At 43.3% G+C, this 17,901-nt stretch overlaps 2 protein-coding genes across 3 annotated transcripts; one reads left to right on the forward strand and one right to left on the reverse strand.

Moving 5' to 3' along the window:
- Positions 1-227: 227 nt before the first annotated feature.
- On the forward strand, positions 228-12,809 carry rps6kb1a (ribosomal protein S6 kinase B1a). 2 transcript variants are annotated; one of them, XM_085288137.1, is made up of 15 exons: positions 228-1,305; positions 2,307-2,350; positions 3,064-3,184; positions 4,650-4,718; positions 5,226-5,373; positions 5,466-5,523; positions 6,636-6,736; positions 6,898-6,988; positions 7,079-7,169; positions 7,288-7,395; positions 7,499-7,561; positions 7,645-7,722; positions 7,809-7,916; positions 8,925-9,037; positions 10,320-12,809. In XM_085288137.1, exons 1-15 carry the CDS (start codon positions 1,234-1,236, stop codon positions 10,582-10,584), a joined length of 1,530 nt encoding a protein of 509 aa, XP_085144263.1. In that variant the 5' UTR covers positions 228-1,233; the 3' UTR covers positions 10,585-12,809. The 2 variants fall into 2 exon arrangements, with proteins under 2 accessions (XP_085144263.1, XP_085144264.1); XM_085288138.1 differs by lacking the exon at positions 228-1,305 and adding an exon at positions 1,336-1,978.
- Positions 12,810-12,943: 134 nt separating this feature from the next.
- Positions 12,944-17,313, reverse strand: rnft1 (ring finger protein, transmembrane 1). The gene is made up of 9 exons (XM_085288139.1): positions 17,070-17,313; positions 16,169-16,617; positions 16,011-16,087; positions 15,823-15,923; positions 15,541-15,694; positions 15,283-15,441; positions 15,115-15,180; positions 14,913-15,014; positions 12,944-13,853 (listed from the first exon to the last, which is right to left on the reverse strand). The coding sequence occupies exons 1-9, from the start codon at positions 17,093-17,095 to the stop codon at positions 13,719-13,721; spliced, it is 1,269 nt and encodes a 422-aa protein (XP_085144265.1). The 5' UTR covers positions 17,096-17,313; the 3' UTR covers positions 12,944-13,718.
- Positions 17,314-17,901: the final 588 nt, after the last annotated feature.

Here is a 17,901-nt window from a genome sequence, read left to right on the forward strand (position 1 = left end):
AAATATTTCTGTATTGGTTAATCCAGGAGTTTGTGCAAACTCATTAATCTAAATGATATTTTTATCTGTTAGCTGTGAACGTTCAAATTTACTGTTATACACAAAAGCTGGTTTTAAATTGGAAAGCATTATATATATATATATATATATATGTGTGTGTGTGTGTGTGTGTGTATGTGACTCATTCACACCTCCAGCCCTTTTTCCTGTGTCAGTCTATTTAAGTGCTTTCTGTGTAACATTCACATGCATCTCCGTACTCTGATGGATGCATTGGAGGGCAGCTTGGGGTCAGTTGGCAGACTGGAGCTGGGAGCACACAGGGATCGACCCATAGACCGTCGGTGACCTGCTCTACCCCCTGAGCTATGTCACCAGCTGAGCTACACCACCTGGTGGTCAACCACCACTAGTTTTAGTGGTTGAATTTTATGTTTGGTCAATTTCTGATTTCTCAGAGAAGTCCAGTGTCACTGGACTGCATGACTCGTTTACATGATCAGATTATGATGAATATGACTGTCTGTACTGCAAGTTTGGAAAGCAGCAAAAGGAAGATCTGTTAAGTCGAGGACTGCAAATTCTTACAATCTGCTGTTGTGAGTAGGCTAAAATAAAAGAGGAGCTTACATTATACATCTGACCTTTGTTTGATGAATATATAAAGTTAGTGTTAGATTATGACTTGGGTTCGGCATGGAGCACTACTGTGTCACATGACACAATTTCTGATTTTTGTTCTGACCCAAGTCTAAAACTATCATCTATATTTTTGGAAAAAACACAGGAAATGAAATACATTCTCTCATAAACATGTACTATAAATACGTTTTTATGCAAATCTTTAAATACAATTCAAATGTAATTTGCACAGACTGGGAAATAAATCATCCACCTATATTTATTCGTTCATTTATTTATTTTTCTTATTAGTGTGTGTTTGTTTGTTTATGTTGGCACATCTGACCACTTTCCCTCTTTCAGTTACTGGATTTATTTTCCTGATCTGCCGTTACTGGAACTCTTTCCTGATGTTTTCGTCCAGCCTGAGCAGAGTAGTGCCGCCGGCCGACGCTAGAGGCTCTTTTTGTTGCTGCTGTTCGATTCCTGTGTTGTTTTGGTTGGTGAGCCCATGCTTTCTGCTGTAGCCGGTTGTAACGGTGATGGCTCTCACATGAGGTGACGGATCGGGCCTGTGTTTTGTCATTTAACGCCAAGTAAGGTGTCGCGGCCATGGCCGCGGTTTTTGACATCGATTTGGATCAACCGGATGAGAATGTCTCTGACGAAGAATTTGAGGATGGGGTGAGTTGATGCTAACGCTAAGGCTAATGTCCCTGCTGTTAGCCAGTTAGCTAGAACTAAGCAGCTCCGAGGCCTAAGTTGCTAACACCGGTGCCCATGTATCCATTATCGGACACGTCATCTTTCACTCTTTTCCCGCGTATTAATGTGCTTTCACATACAACGTTAGCTACAATGAAATTAAACATTACAGTTACATTTTCTGGATTTTACTTAAAGTTTTGGACGATGGGTGGCTTAAGTTAAGGTGGCCAGCCCTCAAGTACAAGTAAGGTTATTCTTCAGTTGAAAGTGTACAAGCAGAGAAGATATCAACGCCAGAGGGTAAAGAAATCAAAAATAAGGTAAAATGTCAGGTTAGAAATAAAGCATAACGAAAGCTAAACAATAGCAATTGACGGTGTAGTAGCTAGGGCGTAAGGGGTTGTCCGATTATGGAGCTATGAGCGGCAACGCTATTAATCGGTATTTTCGGAGGGATGCTCTTATTGCCGTGTAACTAGCTACATTAGCTGCACATGAATGCTATATCTGCGGTTTGTTAGCTACTTTAATTTAATCAGTAGTGTATCCCTTTCTGACCGTTTTTTAGAAAATAATAATAATACAAATAAATTATACTCCAGCCGACCAACAACAGGCTGAAATGCTACCGGTGCTAGCATCACTGCAGGTAAGAGGATCACACTTTTGCTAGCCTTCCCACCGCGGCGTAACGTTAACGCGAGGCTACGAGTCTGCTGTCGTCGCTGCGTTCCTGGTTATCAGTTTCGTTTAAAACTGATAGTGTTAGACATACAGCACGTCCCTGCTTAACTGTATTGGTTAGCCGTGAGGCTGTCCTAACTTTGAGTGAACTAGGCTAATAAAAATATATCGCTAGAAAATGAAAAGGTCTGTAATGTACCTCCGATTGATTCAGACTCCCTAGTAAAGAACAGTTCTCCCTCGCATTCCTGTGTGCCTAAATGTTGTGTCCCGGTGTCCCCTTTTGTTTCCAGGGGCAGCTCAGTGAGTACATGGAGCAGTGCAGTAGCTTTGATTTGTGAGTATAAGCGATGTTGTGATTCACTGTGTTTCGAAAAAGGGAACAAACCATTTTTCTTAATTGGATGCGTGGGAGTCAACATTTCAGGATCTGGGAAAAACCTAAATCCCGTCATAGCTGTTTTTAAATTGGTAAAAGAACTAACCAATTTTAAGCGAACTTGATTGTACTTCTGAGCCATAAGAAATTTGCAACTAAACTTAATGGAAAACTAACATACGTTATGTAGTGCCAGACCATAACAACCCTCTGTAGCAGGGTTGTTTTGTTTTCTAATGCTGGGTTGCCCATTAAAGTGAACTGAAACCTGGTAGCTTTGAGAGCCGTTCATGCATCCAGGTGGAGACCTGTGGTGCTGTGTGAAGCACCATTTAGCAGGTAAAACAATCATTGTAATCTGTGATAATCCTGTTTGGCTTCTTTGTTCTCACTTGGAAATATCTGAGGGATCTTTGTGTGGAAGTGCTTTAGCAGTGGGCACTGATCTCACTCAGCCAGTCCCCCCACCCCAAACAAAATACATAAAAATAAATAAATAAAATAAAACTAGCATCAGAAAAAGTCCAGCCATTACCCAATGTTGTCACGGTGCTCAAGTGTTTGTGGCACTCATCCTAAAATGCTAACAGTGTTGTGCAAAATATTCTGAACCTGTGTTTCATCTTTACTTTCTTATCTTCTTTATTTATTTTTTTGCTTTGTTTTGCCAGTAACATGGATGACTGTGAGAAGTTTGAAATTTCAGAGAACAGCGTGAACAAAGGAACAGAGCAGATCAGGCCCGAATGCTTTGAGCTGCTGAAAGTTTTGGGAAAAGGTGGCTATGGGAAGGTGAGGACTCAAGACTCTCAAATCGACATTTCTCTCTGACACGTTTTCCCTCCTCCTTTTATTGACCCCTCTTGACTTGAAAGTTAGGGTTTGAAAAGGCTTAACTTACATCTTCATATTCATATGCATTTGATGCAGCGTTAATTTAAAAACAAAAAAAACCCTTTGTTTTTAAAATCGTGTAAAATGCAACTTATATTTCTTAGCCTGGGACCTGGTGTCAGTATGTGTGGGAGGCATTGCAGATGTCTTGAAATTCCAGTGGGTGGAATGGGAAATTTGGCAATAGTTTACAGTGTCATTGTTGTTTATCAACAGCCCTCCAATTCCCACAAATATCTAGCAATATTTTTCCTGTGGTAGGAAGAAAGAAATCCTGTTTCACCTTTACCGTAAGCTCTTGAAGCAAAGAAGTAGAAGCCTTTCTTTGCATAGACATAAAGCATCAAAGTAATCCGTCTGCAGCTGCTTGTATCAAATCTTAGGACAAATGGAGATTTTAAAGATGAGTGCACATTGTAGGTTCTGCCTTATTTTTGTGGATGTAGAGCTCTGGAACTTCCCTGATGTTTCGTTGCTAAACTTGACAATGACAGAGCACATTAGTTATTTTGGAAACATTTTTCACTTAGCAAGCAGATGCATGACTTGCTCTGTCTGAAGTGGTTTTGACGGAGATGACAACAAAGTCATTTTCCGTAACTTGGGACTTACTTAGAATTATGAGATAACACAATCGTATTAAGAAAAAAGAAGAAGAAAAATGTAGCACATTGGCAGCTGTTTTGATATCGTCGTCATGTTGCATAATTTGGCAAAAGTTTCTCTGTATTTTTAACTGAGGGTCAGAACTCAAGCCTTTCCTTATACGAAGTAAGAACAGATGATTTTAGTCTTATTTTTTAAGAGTAAAGACAATGATTTTCAAATTCATACCTGAGCGATTGAATTTGTGTCTCGAATGTATAATTTTTCCAATTCAAAATATCTGGACCCCACAGCCAAAGGATAGGTGACGGTACATTCATCGTAGTTTTTGAAAAGGTGGTATTAAAAAGTCTTAAATAAGCTACAAAAGTCACATGCTTAAGCAATAATGTTAGCTATAAAATCATCTTATATCTCTCTGGAAGCTGTCAGCCGAAGTTCAAGATATTCAAACTAACATATAGATACAGTCAGTAAGACCCAGAGGCAAGCATTGGCATTACGTTCACCTGCTCTCACTGCGCAGAGTGAGAGCAGCGTTTCATTATGGGCGTTATGACCTTAGCTCCATGCCAGAGTGCGAGGGAGTGCTGCACATATTTGATGTTACATTAAAAAAATCTGTGTTGTATCACTGCTGCTTGTCTTTCAGGAAATGCATTTCTTTCTTTGTGCGCTTTAGTCTTAGATAAAATTTGATGAACCTTGTAGCACTCCTCCTTAAATGTCTTTATACAAATGTAAATTATTTTTGCAGGTGTTCCAGGTTCGGAAGGTATCGGGTGCCACCTCTGGGAAGATATTTGCTATGAAGGTTTTAAAGAAGGTGAGTAAATCTGCTTGCATGTACTCGAGTCGGGTTCATTCGTAGAAACTGGCCCGTGTCTGAATACACAATCAGTCTGGTGTTGCAGAGTTGATGTCCGAGTTCTCCGTATCAATAGCTACGAGCCGGAGCAGGTGATCTGAATATGATATCCTCTTACGCTGAGCTACGAAGCCAGAAGGACAAACCAACCTAAAATAATGGCACCAGGCGTTTTTCTCATGACACCTCAGAGCTGCTGCTTCTGTTCAGCTTGCCTCCTCTCTGCTGTCGACACAGAGCTCATGTCTGGCTCTCCTTGAAAAACCAGCTCATATTCCCCGAAGCCTGAGGTTTCGCTTAATGACTGTTTATTAGCTTAATGAGACTTAGCTGTAGCTACCATCTTGGCGTCCCGGTTCCCGCTCTGCCTCTGCAGCTGATGTTTTAAAGGTTTCGTGCCAGCTAATGGGGTAAGATTTATTGCCCAAATAGTTTCACACCCCTGCACTGTGCTTTTCTGTCCAGGCCATGATTGTGCGTAACGCAAAGGACACCGCCCACACCAAAGCCGAGAGGAACATATTGGAGGAGGTTAAACATCCGTTCATTGTTGACCTGATCTATGCCTTCCAGACGGGGGGAAAGTTGTACCTCATCCTTGAGTATCTGAGCGGTGAGAAGGAATTCCCAGTCATTCTATCAGTGCAGCTCCTCATTCCCAGTGTGAATACATTTGAACGATGAGTTTTCGTATGTGGTAACTAGGCGGGGAGCTGTTCATGCAGCTGGAAAGAGAGGGAATCTTCATGGAGGACACAGCATGGTGAGTTGGTCTGTTGCTGGTAAAACCTCGATCGTCTTCTTTTTTTGGTTGAGTTCAGTTTACTGCGCTCACAGTAAGCGCAGCTGCAAGCTTTCATTATCACGAACAAAGCCAGTGTCCAATGAAAACAGGGACAAATGTAAATATCATCCCTAAGAATCCTTACGTACCACGTGTGACAAACAAATACATCTGACATGTTGTGCACACACCGTACGCAAACATGAGTAGGTGGAAGTTGGCACTTATTAATATCCACTTTCACCAAAAACAGAGATGACCGTCTGAGTGACACCACTGAGAGGAACGTTATCTACATTCATACAATTTGTTGTTTTTGACCAGACGTGTGAAGTTGTGTGTTTTGTTTGTTGCACACACTAACTCCTGTGACTGTGATGTTTCACATTAGTCCTTCCTACCAGCTTGCTGAACAGATTGATTTGCTGCTTTATACAGTAGTTGCATCTTTACATTAACTTGCATGTTTGCATATTACATGATCAGCACCATGCATTTAGGATGTTAACCCACAGAAGAGGCATCTTAACACCCAGTGATGTGACTTTGATTCACATTCAGTCAAAAACAGGTTCTCCAAAATATTTCTAGGAATACAACAAAGAGACAAACAGTAGCTGCTTGTGTTCTGATTGGAGCAGACGGACATATTTAAACTGGAGCCCCAAAAAGCATCACGAGGAAAAACAATCACATCGAGGAAATTGGCACACGGGGGAGTTTAAAGTTTGAGGAACTGACTTACGTGAAGGGAGGCACGTAGGTGACTCTGTCTCTCAGACACTGAGCTGGAACAGTAGGACTGTTCAGCTGGAGCAGGGACTGAATGCTTGCAGTATGAGTCCTTTTGTCTTATAAACACAGTCTGTAGATGGAGACTCCATGAACCAAAGTGCTGAACAAATAAGGGTTAGTAGTGTTCCTAGAATAATGAGAGACACTGAGTGCAGAAAGGCACAGGAGTGTAAACATTACATCATAACGTGGGCAAGAAATGTGCGTAAACATAGAAGAGTAACGAGGAAAAATGGATAGAAATGTCAATGCATTCGACTAAATATGGGACCTGCGTTGTGTTTTTCTGTTGACAGTTTCTACCTGGCCGAGATCTCAATGGCGCTGGGTCACCTGCACCAAAAAGGCATCATCTACAGGGACTTAAAACCTGAGAACATCATGCTCAATAACAACGGTACTGAAACACTAGGAGCTGCTTACTAAACGTCCGACCTAGATACATGTCCTTCACCAACTGAGATTTTCTTGCAAATATCTTCTGCTTGTTTTGCATTCAACTATTAAAACACAACCTTGAACCTTCTAATGTGTCCTCTGTACGCATCCACCTTCTAGGACACGTGAAGCTGACGGATTTCGGCCTATGCAAAGAGTCCATCCATGATGGAACAGTCACCCACACCTTCTGCGGCACTATCGAGTACATGTATGGCAAACAGTCTGATGATTTGCATACACATCAGCACATTCATGCCTCTGGTTTGACACGCCTTCTCCTCTGCCTCTTCTTCTTCAGGGCTCCAGAGATCCTGATGAGGAGTGGACATAATCGTGCTGTGGACTGGTGGAGTCTGGGAGCGCTCATGTACGACATGCTGACAGGAGCAGTAAGTACAAACCAGTCAACATCTTAATAACTAACTAATACAAGTAACCGGAACCGTTACTCACAGCGTCCTTATCGTGCTGCTCAGCTAATGTTTCCAATCTGCTGCTGTCCCTCAGCCTCCGTTCACCGGTGAAAACCGAAAGAAGACCATAGACAAAATCTTAAAATGTAAACTCAGCCTTCCACCTTACCTCACGCAAGAAGCCAGGGACCTTCTGAAAAAGGTGAGCTGTTAAAGCCTTGCTCCTCTCCACACGCTTCACACGCCTGTCTCGTTAAAAAGCACTGATCTGCTGTCAAAAATACGAATATTTATGTTTTTTCTAGTTGCTGAAGAGAAATGCCTCGTTGCGACTCGGGGGCGGTCCAGGAGATGCAGCTGAAGTCCAGGTAGGCATCGCTTTTCAGATGGAGCTTGAAAAATATGTTTTTAAAAAACCACGCAGACACAAAACGGCTGTCATGTTTCCTAGGCCCATACGTTCTTCCGCCTTATAAATTGGGACGAACTCCTTGCTCGCAAAGTAGAGCCTCCATTTAAACCATTTCTGGTGAGTTTGTCTTCCACACAGAGATGTCCTGTGTAATGTGGCCATGAAGGTCATTAACTAACCTGATTACTATTGTATTTTTACAGCAATCAGCTGATGATGTCAGCCAGTTTGATTCCAAGTTCACCAGTCAGACTCCAGTGGACAGCCCCGATGACTCCATGCTCAGTGAAAGTGCCAATCAAGTCTTCCTGGTGTGTAACTGGTGCCTCACTCACCGGCCACTTCATTAGTTACACCTTGCAAGTGTTAGTGAACCTTCTGAACTGACTGGTAACTCAACAAGGTGCCGGCCCACATTGACAGGATAGCATCACACAGCTGCTGCGTCCGTGATGCGACTCTCGTTTCGACACGTCCCAAAGTGCTCTGTTGAGTCGAGTCTGGCCAGCCTTCTCCGGCATTAGCAGAGAATGGCTGCTTACTGGATTATTTTCTGTTTTGGACCACTCTCTGTAAACTCTGGAGATGATGGTGTGGGAAAATCCCAGCAGATCAGCAGTTTCTCAGATATACTCGGACCAGCCCATCTGGCACCGGCAACCACATTCAGAGTCGCTTAAATCACCTTTCTGCCCCATTCTGAACCTCACACGTCATCTTGACCATGTGTATGAGTTTAGCGTGAATGAGCGAGTTGCTGCTCTGCCATTGGCTGATTAGTTATGTGCACTAATTAGCAGTTGGGACAGGTATACCTGACAGAGTGGTGGGTGAGCGTATAATAATGTTGCAGGGTAAGATCTATGAAAGACGACTCATAACCTGCGTGTCAGTGTTTTGTAGAGTTTCGTTCGGTCATCGTTTGTGGTCAGATGATGTGAGGTAGGAAAACGCTAAATATCTGGTGCAAAGCTGATGTTGCTAAACTTACGCAGAGTTTTTAATAGAAAACGGTGCACTGACTGTTTGTGTTGTCTGAAAACATGCAAACAGCAGCTAGTTCTGGACATACTGGGTTTTTTTCGTGTTTTGTTTTTGTTCCCTTTTCGACAAGTGGGTCTTACGAGAACCAGTTAATGCGTCCCATCTGGTTTAATCCTGTTGGTTTTCCTGGAAGCTTCACTCACTTTTCCACCGCATTGCATGATATGGTTTACTCAGCATTTCATTGCTCATCATCAGCTGTGGGTTGTTTTTGGAAAGATGGTCTTTGAAGTGGGCTGAGATCTTTCTGTTTTTGTCCTCCACCCCTTCCCCAGGGTTTCACATATGTAGCCCCATCTGTGCTTGAAAACGTCAAAGAGAAGTTCTCCTTTGAGCCAAAGGTCCGCTCGCCGCGAAAGTTCCCGGGAAGCCCGAGAACACCTGTGAGGTAACGGCATGTTGTTTTTCTCTGCAGATCTGTCCGATTTCACTGGTCATTTAAAAAATTTCCCAAAACAAGTCTTCATCCTGATGACTCACTCGCTGACCTTGTGAATAGCTTAAATTTTCTTGGCTAACAGTAAGGCATATAAAGTCATTAAAGCTTAAATGAATTGAATAAAAACATGGATAGGGAAGGTGAGGGGTGTTTTGGAGTTTTGGGGGTAATTGTACGCATCCCTTGTACGCAAGGTTTCATGAATAAGAACATTAAATAAAAAAACAACCTCAGATGAACAACAACACAAAATAATTTGAAGCCAGAATGCAGAATCAGTGGACGGTACTCCCTTACTGCTCCCATTAAAACAGTAATAACCCAGATGCTGCTGATCAAATGCAGTTGACTGATCATCAGTTGAGCACCACCATAAAGGCAGATGTTTTGGCTGGTCTTGAGCATTAATGTGTGTGTTAACACAGTGCCAAGGAGGAACAGTTGCTGCTGCCCATGAGTTTTGAGAGGGTCACAAGACCATTTCCAAATAATTTCAAGTGAATCGTTCTACTGTGGGAACGATTATTCCCAAGCAGGAAATGTTCAGCACAACTGTCATTGTACCCAGGAAAGCCACGTCAGTCCGTGCACTCCCTAAGAGCCACATCTCAGACTCGACAGGGAAAGTTCATAATAGTACAATTAGAAAAAGGCAAAGGTTGCAAGGACAAGGCTCTTTTCTCTAAAGAAGAACACGGCAGCACGGCTTAGATTGCAAAGTCGTATCTGTACACGCCACAAAACCTCTGGAACAATGTTCCAAAATGAAGATGTCTGGCAATAACGCCATAAACCACCGGCCGAGCGTGGTGGTAGAGGGATAATGATCTGGGCTCGTTTTGCAGCAAATGTGGAACTCCTGTGTACCAAAGTATCCTTGAGCCAAATATGCAGCTTTCTATCTGACAGCTAAAGCTTGGCCTAAATGGATCCTTTCATAGGACACATCAGGGAACCTACATCCAAGTGTCTCAAAAAGAAAACACTAAATGTGGTTTAATGACCCGGTCAAAGTCCAGACCTCTGACTGAAGAGAGCTGGAAGTCTTACTGAACCGAAGCAACGTTGTTGTTGTGTTGTTTATTCTCAGGTTGTATTTAAATAAACAAGTTTTCTTCGTAAGTCCTGGTGTGTGATGGTGTGCTTTGGTGTACTTTTTCACGACTGTAGCCGTGTGGTGCACATAACAGCCTTTGAGCCTAATCAAAGTATGTCATATCTTCTTCCTCAGTCCGGTGAAGTTTGCAGGGGGGGGCAACTGGCACCGGGGACCTTTGATGACTGGCAGCCCATCTCTGCTTTCACCCAGCAGCTCGATGGACCAGCCCATGGAGGTTTCAGCAGTGGAGCAAATGGACACGAGCGGCAGCGGCTTCACCGAGGCTTCTGCGCCGCTTCCCATCAGGCACCCTTCAGGCATCAGTGTAGGGCCCTACAAGAAGCAGGCGTACCCCATGAACTCCAAGCGGCCCGAACACCTACGAATGAACCTATGACGCTCGGCTCGCCTATGAACGCCGGCCCTCTTTGAGTGTCCCTTCCTTTTCCTTTTGTCCTTTCAAAGAGACTTGTAGGATTTCTTTTTTACTTTGACTGACGCTGTCAACGCCGATCACCAGCTCTTCCAGCAGCGCCTTCCCCTCCTTAACCGCCTGAAACCTCCTGACTTAGCCTGGGCCTTTTTTTTTTTTGGTAACTCGCCACAGCTAATCAGCAGTTTATAAATTAGCAGAGCGGTGTGAGAGGTGCTCTTCGACAAACTCTGTTCGAACGTGTGCTGAAAAACGCCAGCTGACGAGTGGGCTCAGGTGATTGAGATGTACTCAACTGGCATTACTGTAGGATTTACTGGTGCTCTTTTATCTTCGAGTCTAGGGTAACGTTACTTGTAGTGTTTACGGCGAGTCTACTCCATCACAGTGAGAAAAGGATCTCTAATAAGGAGCGTTTGTTTCTTCCTCATCGTGACATTTTATCTGAACAGTCACTCTGTGAAATTTCGGATCGCGCTGTCAGTCAGTGGATTTATTGGATCATAGTTTCACAGGGTTAGGTCCTTTATATTTAAAGGACAGAGTCAGATCGCCTTCGTCACTAGAGCTGAGAGCAGGTGAAGAGCGCGCCTGAAGGAAAGCAGCTATAAAAAGACAAGTGAAATTTCAGCCAAGTGCATCACTTCCACCACAGTCGATACCAAATGCTGGCACTGCTTTGTGTGACTGGAAGGCTTCCTGCGGGACGCCGATCCAGAAACACTGATCGTTTTCTTTGTGTTGAATGTAAACAGACTCCAAAAGCCTTTGTGTGTCACTTAAATCTCCTGCTCTTATTTTTTAACTCATGCAGTCTCATTGCCACTGGCATGGTTGGAAACCAACAAGCATGTTGACCCAAAATACTCTGAGCCAGATTGGTATCACTGCCTTTTTTACTGACATGGGCTGCATTCATGTCTAAGGTACTGTGAGTGTGCTTTTTGTGCATTGTAACATGGCTTTAAGCGTAAGGGCGTATTAACACACACCTGTGTGAATAGACCATCTATTAAGAGTGCGATGTTTGGGATGTTTGTGCGACGTAAAGCTGCTAGATGAGCCTTTGGAGTCAAGCCATTGAACCCTGTCATCCTAAAAATGACCAAAGGTCGGATTCAGATTCCCATAATGCTAATGAAAGCTAAACGAGTGACTTCTGTTGTTGTTTTTGAAATTGTTCCCTGCAATCCACAAATGCTGACTGTAACGTTTGGCCAAAACGAGCTGAAGCTTTGGGGATTTTTCTGGTAATCATAAAAATGAAAACACAGGAAGTTTGCGCCTTTTTCTACAAATGAACTGTGTAGGAACTTCTTTTGGTTCATGTTTTAGGTTTTACTGACTGAGCCGATGTATTTGGATCATTCCTGTAAAGCAGCTGTGTTTAACAGCCGTCACTCCACTCGCTTACTTTGTTTATATTTATTTCAAGTGCCATTGTGGTTCCACTTCGTTGTCTACACTATGCAAACTATGTATTTATTATGTAGTATTATTCACATAGGGCAGCAGAATGTGTAAAAAGTTGATTTGACTTCTGTTGCAATTATAATCGTGTACAGTGTAATTTTATTTCCATAGAAAGTCTTACAAGAACCTCAGATGCAGCTTTTTTTAATGTTTCAAAGGCCCGACGTCTTACAGTATTTATTTCGAGGCATAGTTTCACTTTGAAACCTTTTTTTTCTTCATTTTAGACTTTCCTTGCCAAAAACTTGAAGTGTAGTTTTTCTTTTGCAGTGGAAAGATAGATGATGTTATGATGCAAAAACCAATGGGAATGGCACTGTGCCTTTGCTGACAGAGTACATCATGTATGTACAGTTTGCTGTATATTGTAGTTGTGTGAGTGCGTGTGCGCGTGTAAGGCTGGGATTGATTACCACCGCTGACGTCATGCCTTTCTAGGATGTGTACATCTTTGATCGTGGTCTGAGTGGGAGGTTTGGTGTGACTGTCGTGTCTGAGACACGGTGATGTAAAAGTGGTGCATTTTGCTTCTGTTCAGGTATGTTTAAGGAGCATTTTACACACAGATGTTTGAACCATACTTTATCAAGCTTACTTGATAACATGTCTCGAGTTGAAAAGGATATTTTAGTCACTGGTGACATTTGTTGTGTCGATCCTTCACCTGAACTGTATCATGTACATAATGAAGTTGAAATAAAACATAAATGAACAGAGCCTGTCTGAGTCCTGCTGGTGCAACAGAACATTTCAGCGTATCTCAGTGATAACGTCCAAGTTTTTTCCCATAAACTGGAAGCTGTTCACCAGGGAACTGGTCCCAGTTTGCTCCACAAATCAAGCCAAGAACTCTTAACTTAAATGTAGATCTTTAATCAGAGTTCATGGGTCAGAGCGGATAAAAATAACAGTGAAATGATTTTTGTACATAAAATAGATGTTTCTCCCAGTCTTTGGTTTTTACAAAAACGGGGCAACGTCAGCCCTGTAAAAAAATAATTTGTGTAAATCAGTATCACAATCTGCAGTCCCCCAAAAAAGCTGAAAGCAAGAAGTTTACTGTGTGCACATTAATGAGCAATTATACCTATGAGTTGTTCCAGAAGGTCAGCTCTGCAGCCTGATTTCAAACTGAACGATACAACTGAAGCAGATGCTTTTATTTGGCGCATTCGTTTGGATGAATCGGAATAGTTGCGATCAGAAATTAGGTAACACTAGACAAGACGGGGGATCAGGTGCTGTGTGTAATTCTCTTATGCTCCTATATTCACAAAACATTAAAAAAAAAACGTGGAAGTAATGAAATTTTCATTCTCGAGGAAAGTTTCAAAGACTAAAGGTGAGGAAAAGCAACACAAAGCAAAACTACTTAAATCAAAAAAATACTCGAGGGTGAGAAAATAATTTCTGTGAGAAGAAGAAATTCTTTGCTGGAGATTTAACAAGAGAAGCCAGAAACGTGCCTATGGTTGTGTACCTTCACTGGCCCCGGCCAGCAAGGAGCCCAGCCTTTAACTGACTAATGAAACAGTGTGTACGACGTTATCTGTCAGTGGGGCTTGACAGCCATGAAAAGTCACATATTACATACAAAATAATACCAATATCCCACACCTGAACCATTAATAAATCTGCAGGTGTGGAGACGTGGCTCCATCTCTCCACTTGTAGACCTTCTCTGTGATGACTGTGCGGCAGAGGGGGCAGCTCTTCTCCCGGTTGAACCACATAGCGATGCATTCGTCACAGAATATGTGCTGCACAGCGGAGAAGTGAAAGCACATCAACACATTTTACACTCAAAAGTGCCTGAAAAGGGCTACTGAACTTCTTCAAGTTTGTTTTAGCTCCTTCGTCACTCTTTACACCAGCTTTGTCCTGATTGGCCGCCCCTTGCAGACATTTTTCAACAGCAGGTGGGGCGCACTTCTATGCTCAAGACTCCATAAATAGGCGGTTGTAGCTTTTGTAAAGTAAATAAAGCCGATATAAAGGTACCCTAAATTTGCATTCCTCTAACGCAGGGGTGGGCAACTCCAGGCCTCGAGGGCCGGTGTCCTGCAGGTTTTAGACGTGTCCTTGATCCAGCACAGCTGATTTAAATGGCTAAACGACCTCCTCAACATGTCCTGAAGTTCTCCAGAGGCCTGGTAATGAACTAATCATGTGATTCAGGTGTGTTGACCCAGGGTGAGATCTAAACCCTGCAGGACACAGAGTTCCCCACCCCTGGTTTATATACAGTCTATGTCACAGAGCTGTGTGCCTGATATAAAATCTGACAGGGAACATTTGTACACACACTGACCTCACCATTTAAAAGTGTTTTACAGAAGCATCGAACACTGAGGCAGCAAATACAGGACTGTACTCAAGTCCTGAGCCACCCCTCATTACTTGATTTTCTATGAACAAGTAAACTTTTTATAGATTCAGCTAAAGAAATGGGAACAAATGTTTTGAGACAGGCTGGCAGCAACAAAGTCCCAACAGAAACCATTTCAGCTGGTTCACTGTCGGGGTGTCTGTCATGTGAAGACTTAACACTGATTCACTGGGCCTTGAGTTGGGTGCCTTCTTATGCTTGAATGACTTAGAGTTCAGCCTTAAATTGCTTAATAAACAAAAGAAATTTAAAAAAAGCATTCCTCTGAAAATGATCAGGTACAAGAACAGGACTGAAGATGAGTAAAAAGCAGCCAGTGTTCAAAGAAAAGTCTGGCTCCTTTGGAGCAAATCATAAAGAAATGAGGGGGGACTCAACACTTTTGTGGCAGCGTACAGCAGGCCCTGGAAGTGTGCACGTGTCGTTTTACCTGACAGAGAAGTGCACGTGGCTCCCTGTACTCTCCCTGACAGATGGGGCAGACATCTCCAGCCTCGTTACACTGACTCCTCGTGGCTGCTGTGCCTGTGCACTGAGAAATAACATGGAAACACACTTCAATACGGACACTTCAGCACAATCTGCATTTACCTTTAATTCACAATTTAAAGATAAAGCTGTTTAACACTGACCTCGACTCGTAGGAACAGCCTCCCAGTTTTCATTAAAGACGTCCACTGACCATACAATCCTAAAAGCTAAAAGGGAGAGAAAACAACAGTTTTCGATGTAATTGTCAACAGGAAACAGAACCCTTTTAGCATTTATACTACAAAAATATATAAGCTGTAGGATCACACCTTTAGTATGAGGTAGAGCAAAGCCAACAGGACCCCGAGTGTAAGTCCAGGGGTGCCTTCTGTCTCCTGGTAGGTGACTAGGTAGCGGAACCACAGTGGAACAGGCGCTATAGTCTGGTGGACTTGACCCAGCTCCTCAGTCAACATGAGCCACCGGCCCTGGAGAAATAAACTTAAGCTACTGAACCAGCCCTGCCAACAGGGCTTTGGTTTTCTTCATTAAGTCAACAATGTCGAGAATAAATCCACAAATCAAACCTGAGTTCGATAGGACACCAGTGAAGAGGGCAGCAGCAGAATAAGGCACTTGATTCCCATGCAGAGGAACTTTATTACAAAGTTGGTGACGCCGACTGCCCAGAGTGTCTCCCAGAAACCCAGCCGCTCAATGGTTGGACTGAGCAGGATGAGGCTACGAGGAAGGGTGACAGTCGGGTTAAACGGCATAATGCTCTTCAACAAATCTGATCACACTCCACTTTTAGGTCGGACACTATATTTCTAGTGATAAGTGAGGTGACACAATGGATCGTGCCTTACCAATGATAAAGTGTCTCTGTGAGAAAGGTGTAGTAAAGCAGTAAGGTGCAGGAGATCAGGAAGAGCAGCAGCCATATGCACTGCAGCTTTGAGTGACGATCCTGCACACAGACAACGTGTCGTATCAGGGACTTAATTAATATTCATAAACGCATCACAAATCAACAGTTTTTCAGCTGCTGACTCACCTGAAGAAAGACTTGAGTTTGAATGTTTTTATTCACATACAGAAAGGTCGTGAAGAGGCCGATCCCAACTGCTAAACCTGGTAAAGGAAGAGAGACACGATGACATGCGTTCTTGTGCTCACAGCTGTGGTGACACTGTTTTCTTCACTCCTGCTTACCCAGAGCATGTTGGATCACCAGCTTAGCGCACAGTATGACCAGGAAAGGAAGACTCTTTTGGAGCCAGCGGAAGAGACAGCGTAGCTCAGAAAGAGAGGCGCTGGGTTCTCCAGAGTCCAGATCAGGGTCGGGCGGGTCAAGCTCGGGCTCTGAACTGGAAGGGGGCGCCCGATTATGTGCGTGTGAATGCGTGTGGCTGTGGGAGTTGATCCTGCATCTCCTGGATGACGCACCTCCACTGGACTCTCCGGGACCACCGGTCATGGGTACTCGTACCTCACTGCTCTCAGGGCTGGAGGCAGCAGCACCACTGACAGGTGCCCTGGTGAAAAGCTCTGGCTGCAGAGTTAGGGATAAACCATTTCCCGCGTGACCTCCCCGCTCAGTTGAATTAGGCTGCATTACAGTAGGAGACTCCCTCAGTTTCAGTACTCTTCTGGAATCAGTCCTAAGACACAAGAGCCTCGGTCAGAGTGCAGCTACGATCACGGCCATGTTTACGTGTCAACTGACAGAGAGAACCGACGTAAAGACGTTAATAAAGTGTTAAGAAGTAATGAAGGGTTTAGCACTGTTTATGCTAAAACAGCCGAGACTCCTCTCTGACAGTACTGTGGTACTTTGGGGCACGAATGCGACTGGAGATCTGCTTTTTTAGGTTGGCTAAAGTTCACAAAAGTGAATTACTCTGACATTATTTCCATATAACTCATTTCATTATACCAACGTAACTACCGTTAGGTAAACCCCCCAGACATTTTCAAGTAATAGTAATAAAAAAAGGTCCAAAGCAGCTTAGTGACCGCTAACAGGTAAACTGAGCGTTTCCTACACACAGCTAGCCGTTAGCATTAGCAGCTAGCATGTTTCTTCTTAGGCCCCGTTTAAGCTTCAGCTCACCTGTCATTCTGGACCCGGAGTTTCATGGTAGGCTCTGGGTCTCCATCTAGAACAAAAGCCGACCCGCCAAACGAAACAAAAACAAAAAAAAACAAAAATAAGATGTTAGCTTTTAGGCTAAGCCATAAGCTGCTTGTACAGACATGACGTTGTTTTACGACTGCACACGTCACGACGTTTTTTTCTAGTTCAGGCGGTTTTTTTTGTTTTTGTTTTGGTAAAATGACGCAACACCTCCACCTACTGGGATGTCCCAGAACTGCAGTCACATGACAGGCATAAACCCTTTAGAGAAAACACACATGTGTCGTTATGTAGGCGGCTCAGTTTCCAGAGCAGGTTTTAGTTGCTCACAGAAATTGAGATGGTGAATAAAACGTTTGCAGCTGAACCAGAGGATTTAGCCCCTGATGTGTCTTTGAGACACTGCATTCCTCTCAGCTCCAGTGTTGCTGCTGATTCTGCTGCTGTAGCCTTGGTATCTCTTCATAATCGGATGTCTTTAAAGCACTTTGCATTTTGTTGTTAGAGCCTGAGTGGTTGCAGTACTCTTTTCCTGATCTCAGCTGCATCACTGATCTGATCACGGATTTTTATCACAGTCACAAGTAAAAAGTCGACCAATATAGAGGTTTATCATTTCATCTTGGCTCATGATCTGGATTTCAGATTACAACGTGGAAGAGTGGATCCAGCAGATTCCAAGCACAGCATCCGAGGTCTCTCTCCGGAAGAATTCAATCCTAGGAACAGCTAAGATACAAAGATACAAACGTACACCTATCTGGAATAACCCTGACATATTACAAAACAATAATATGATTAGTTTCCC

The sequence above is a fragment of the Mchenga conophoros genome, linkage group LG10, assembly GCF_057382185.1.
Source record: "Mchenga conophoros isolate Kocher_MC1m ecotype Shallow Benthic linkage group LG10, M_conophoros_male_GT1.1, whole genome shotgun sequence".
Classification (NCBI taxonomy): Eukaryota; Metazoa; Chordata; class Actinopteri; order Cichliformes; family Cichlidae; genus Mchenga; species Mchenga conophoros.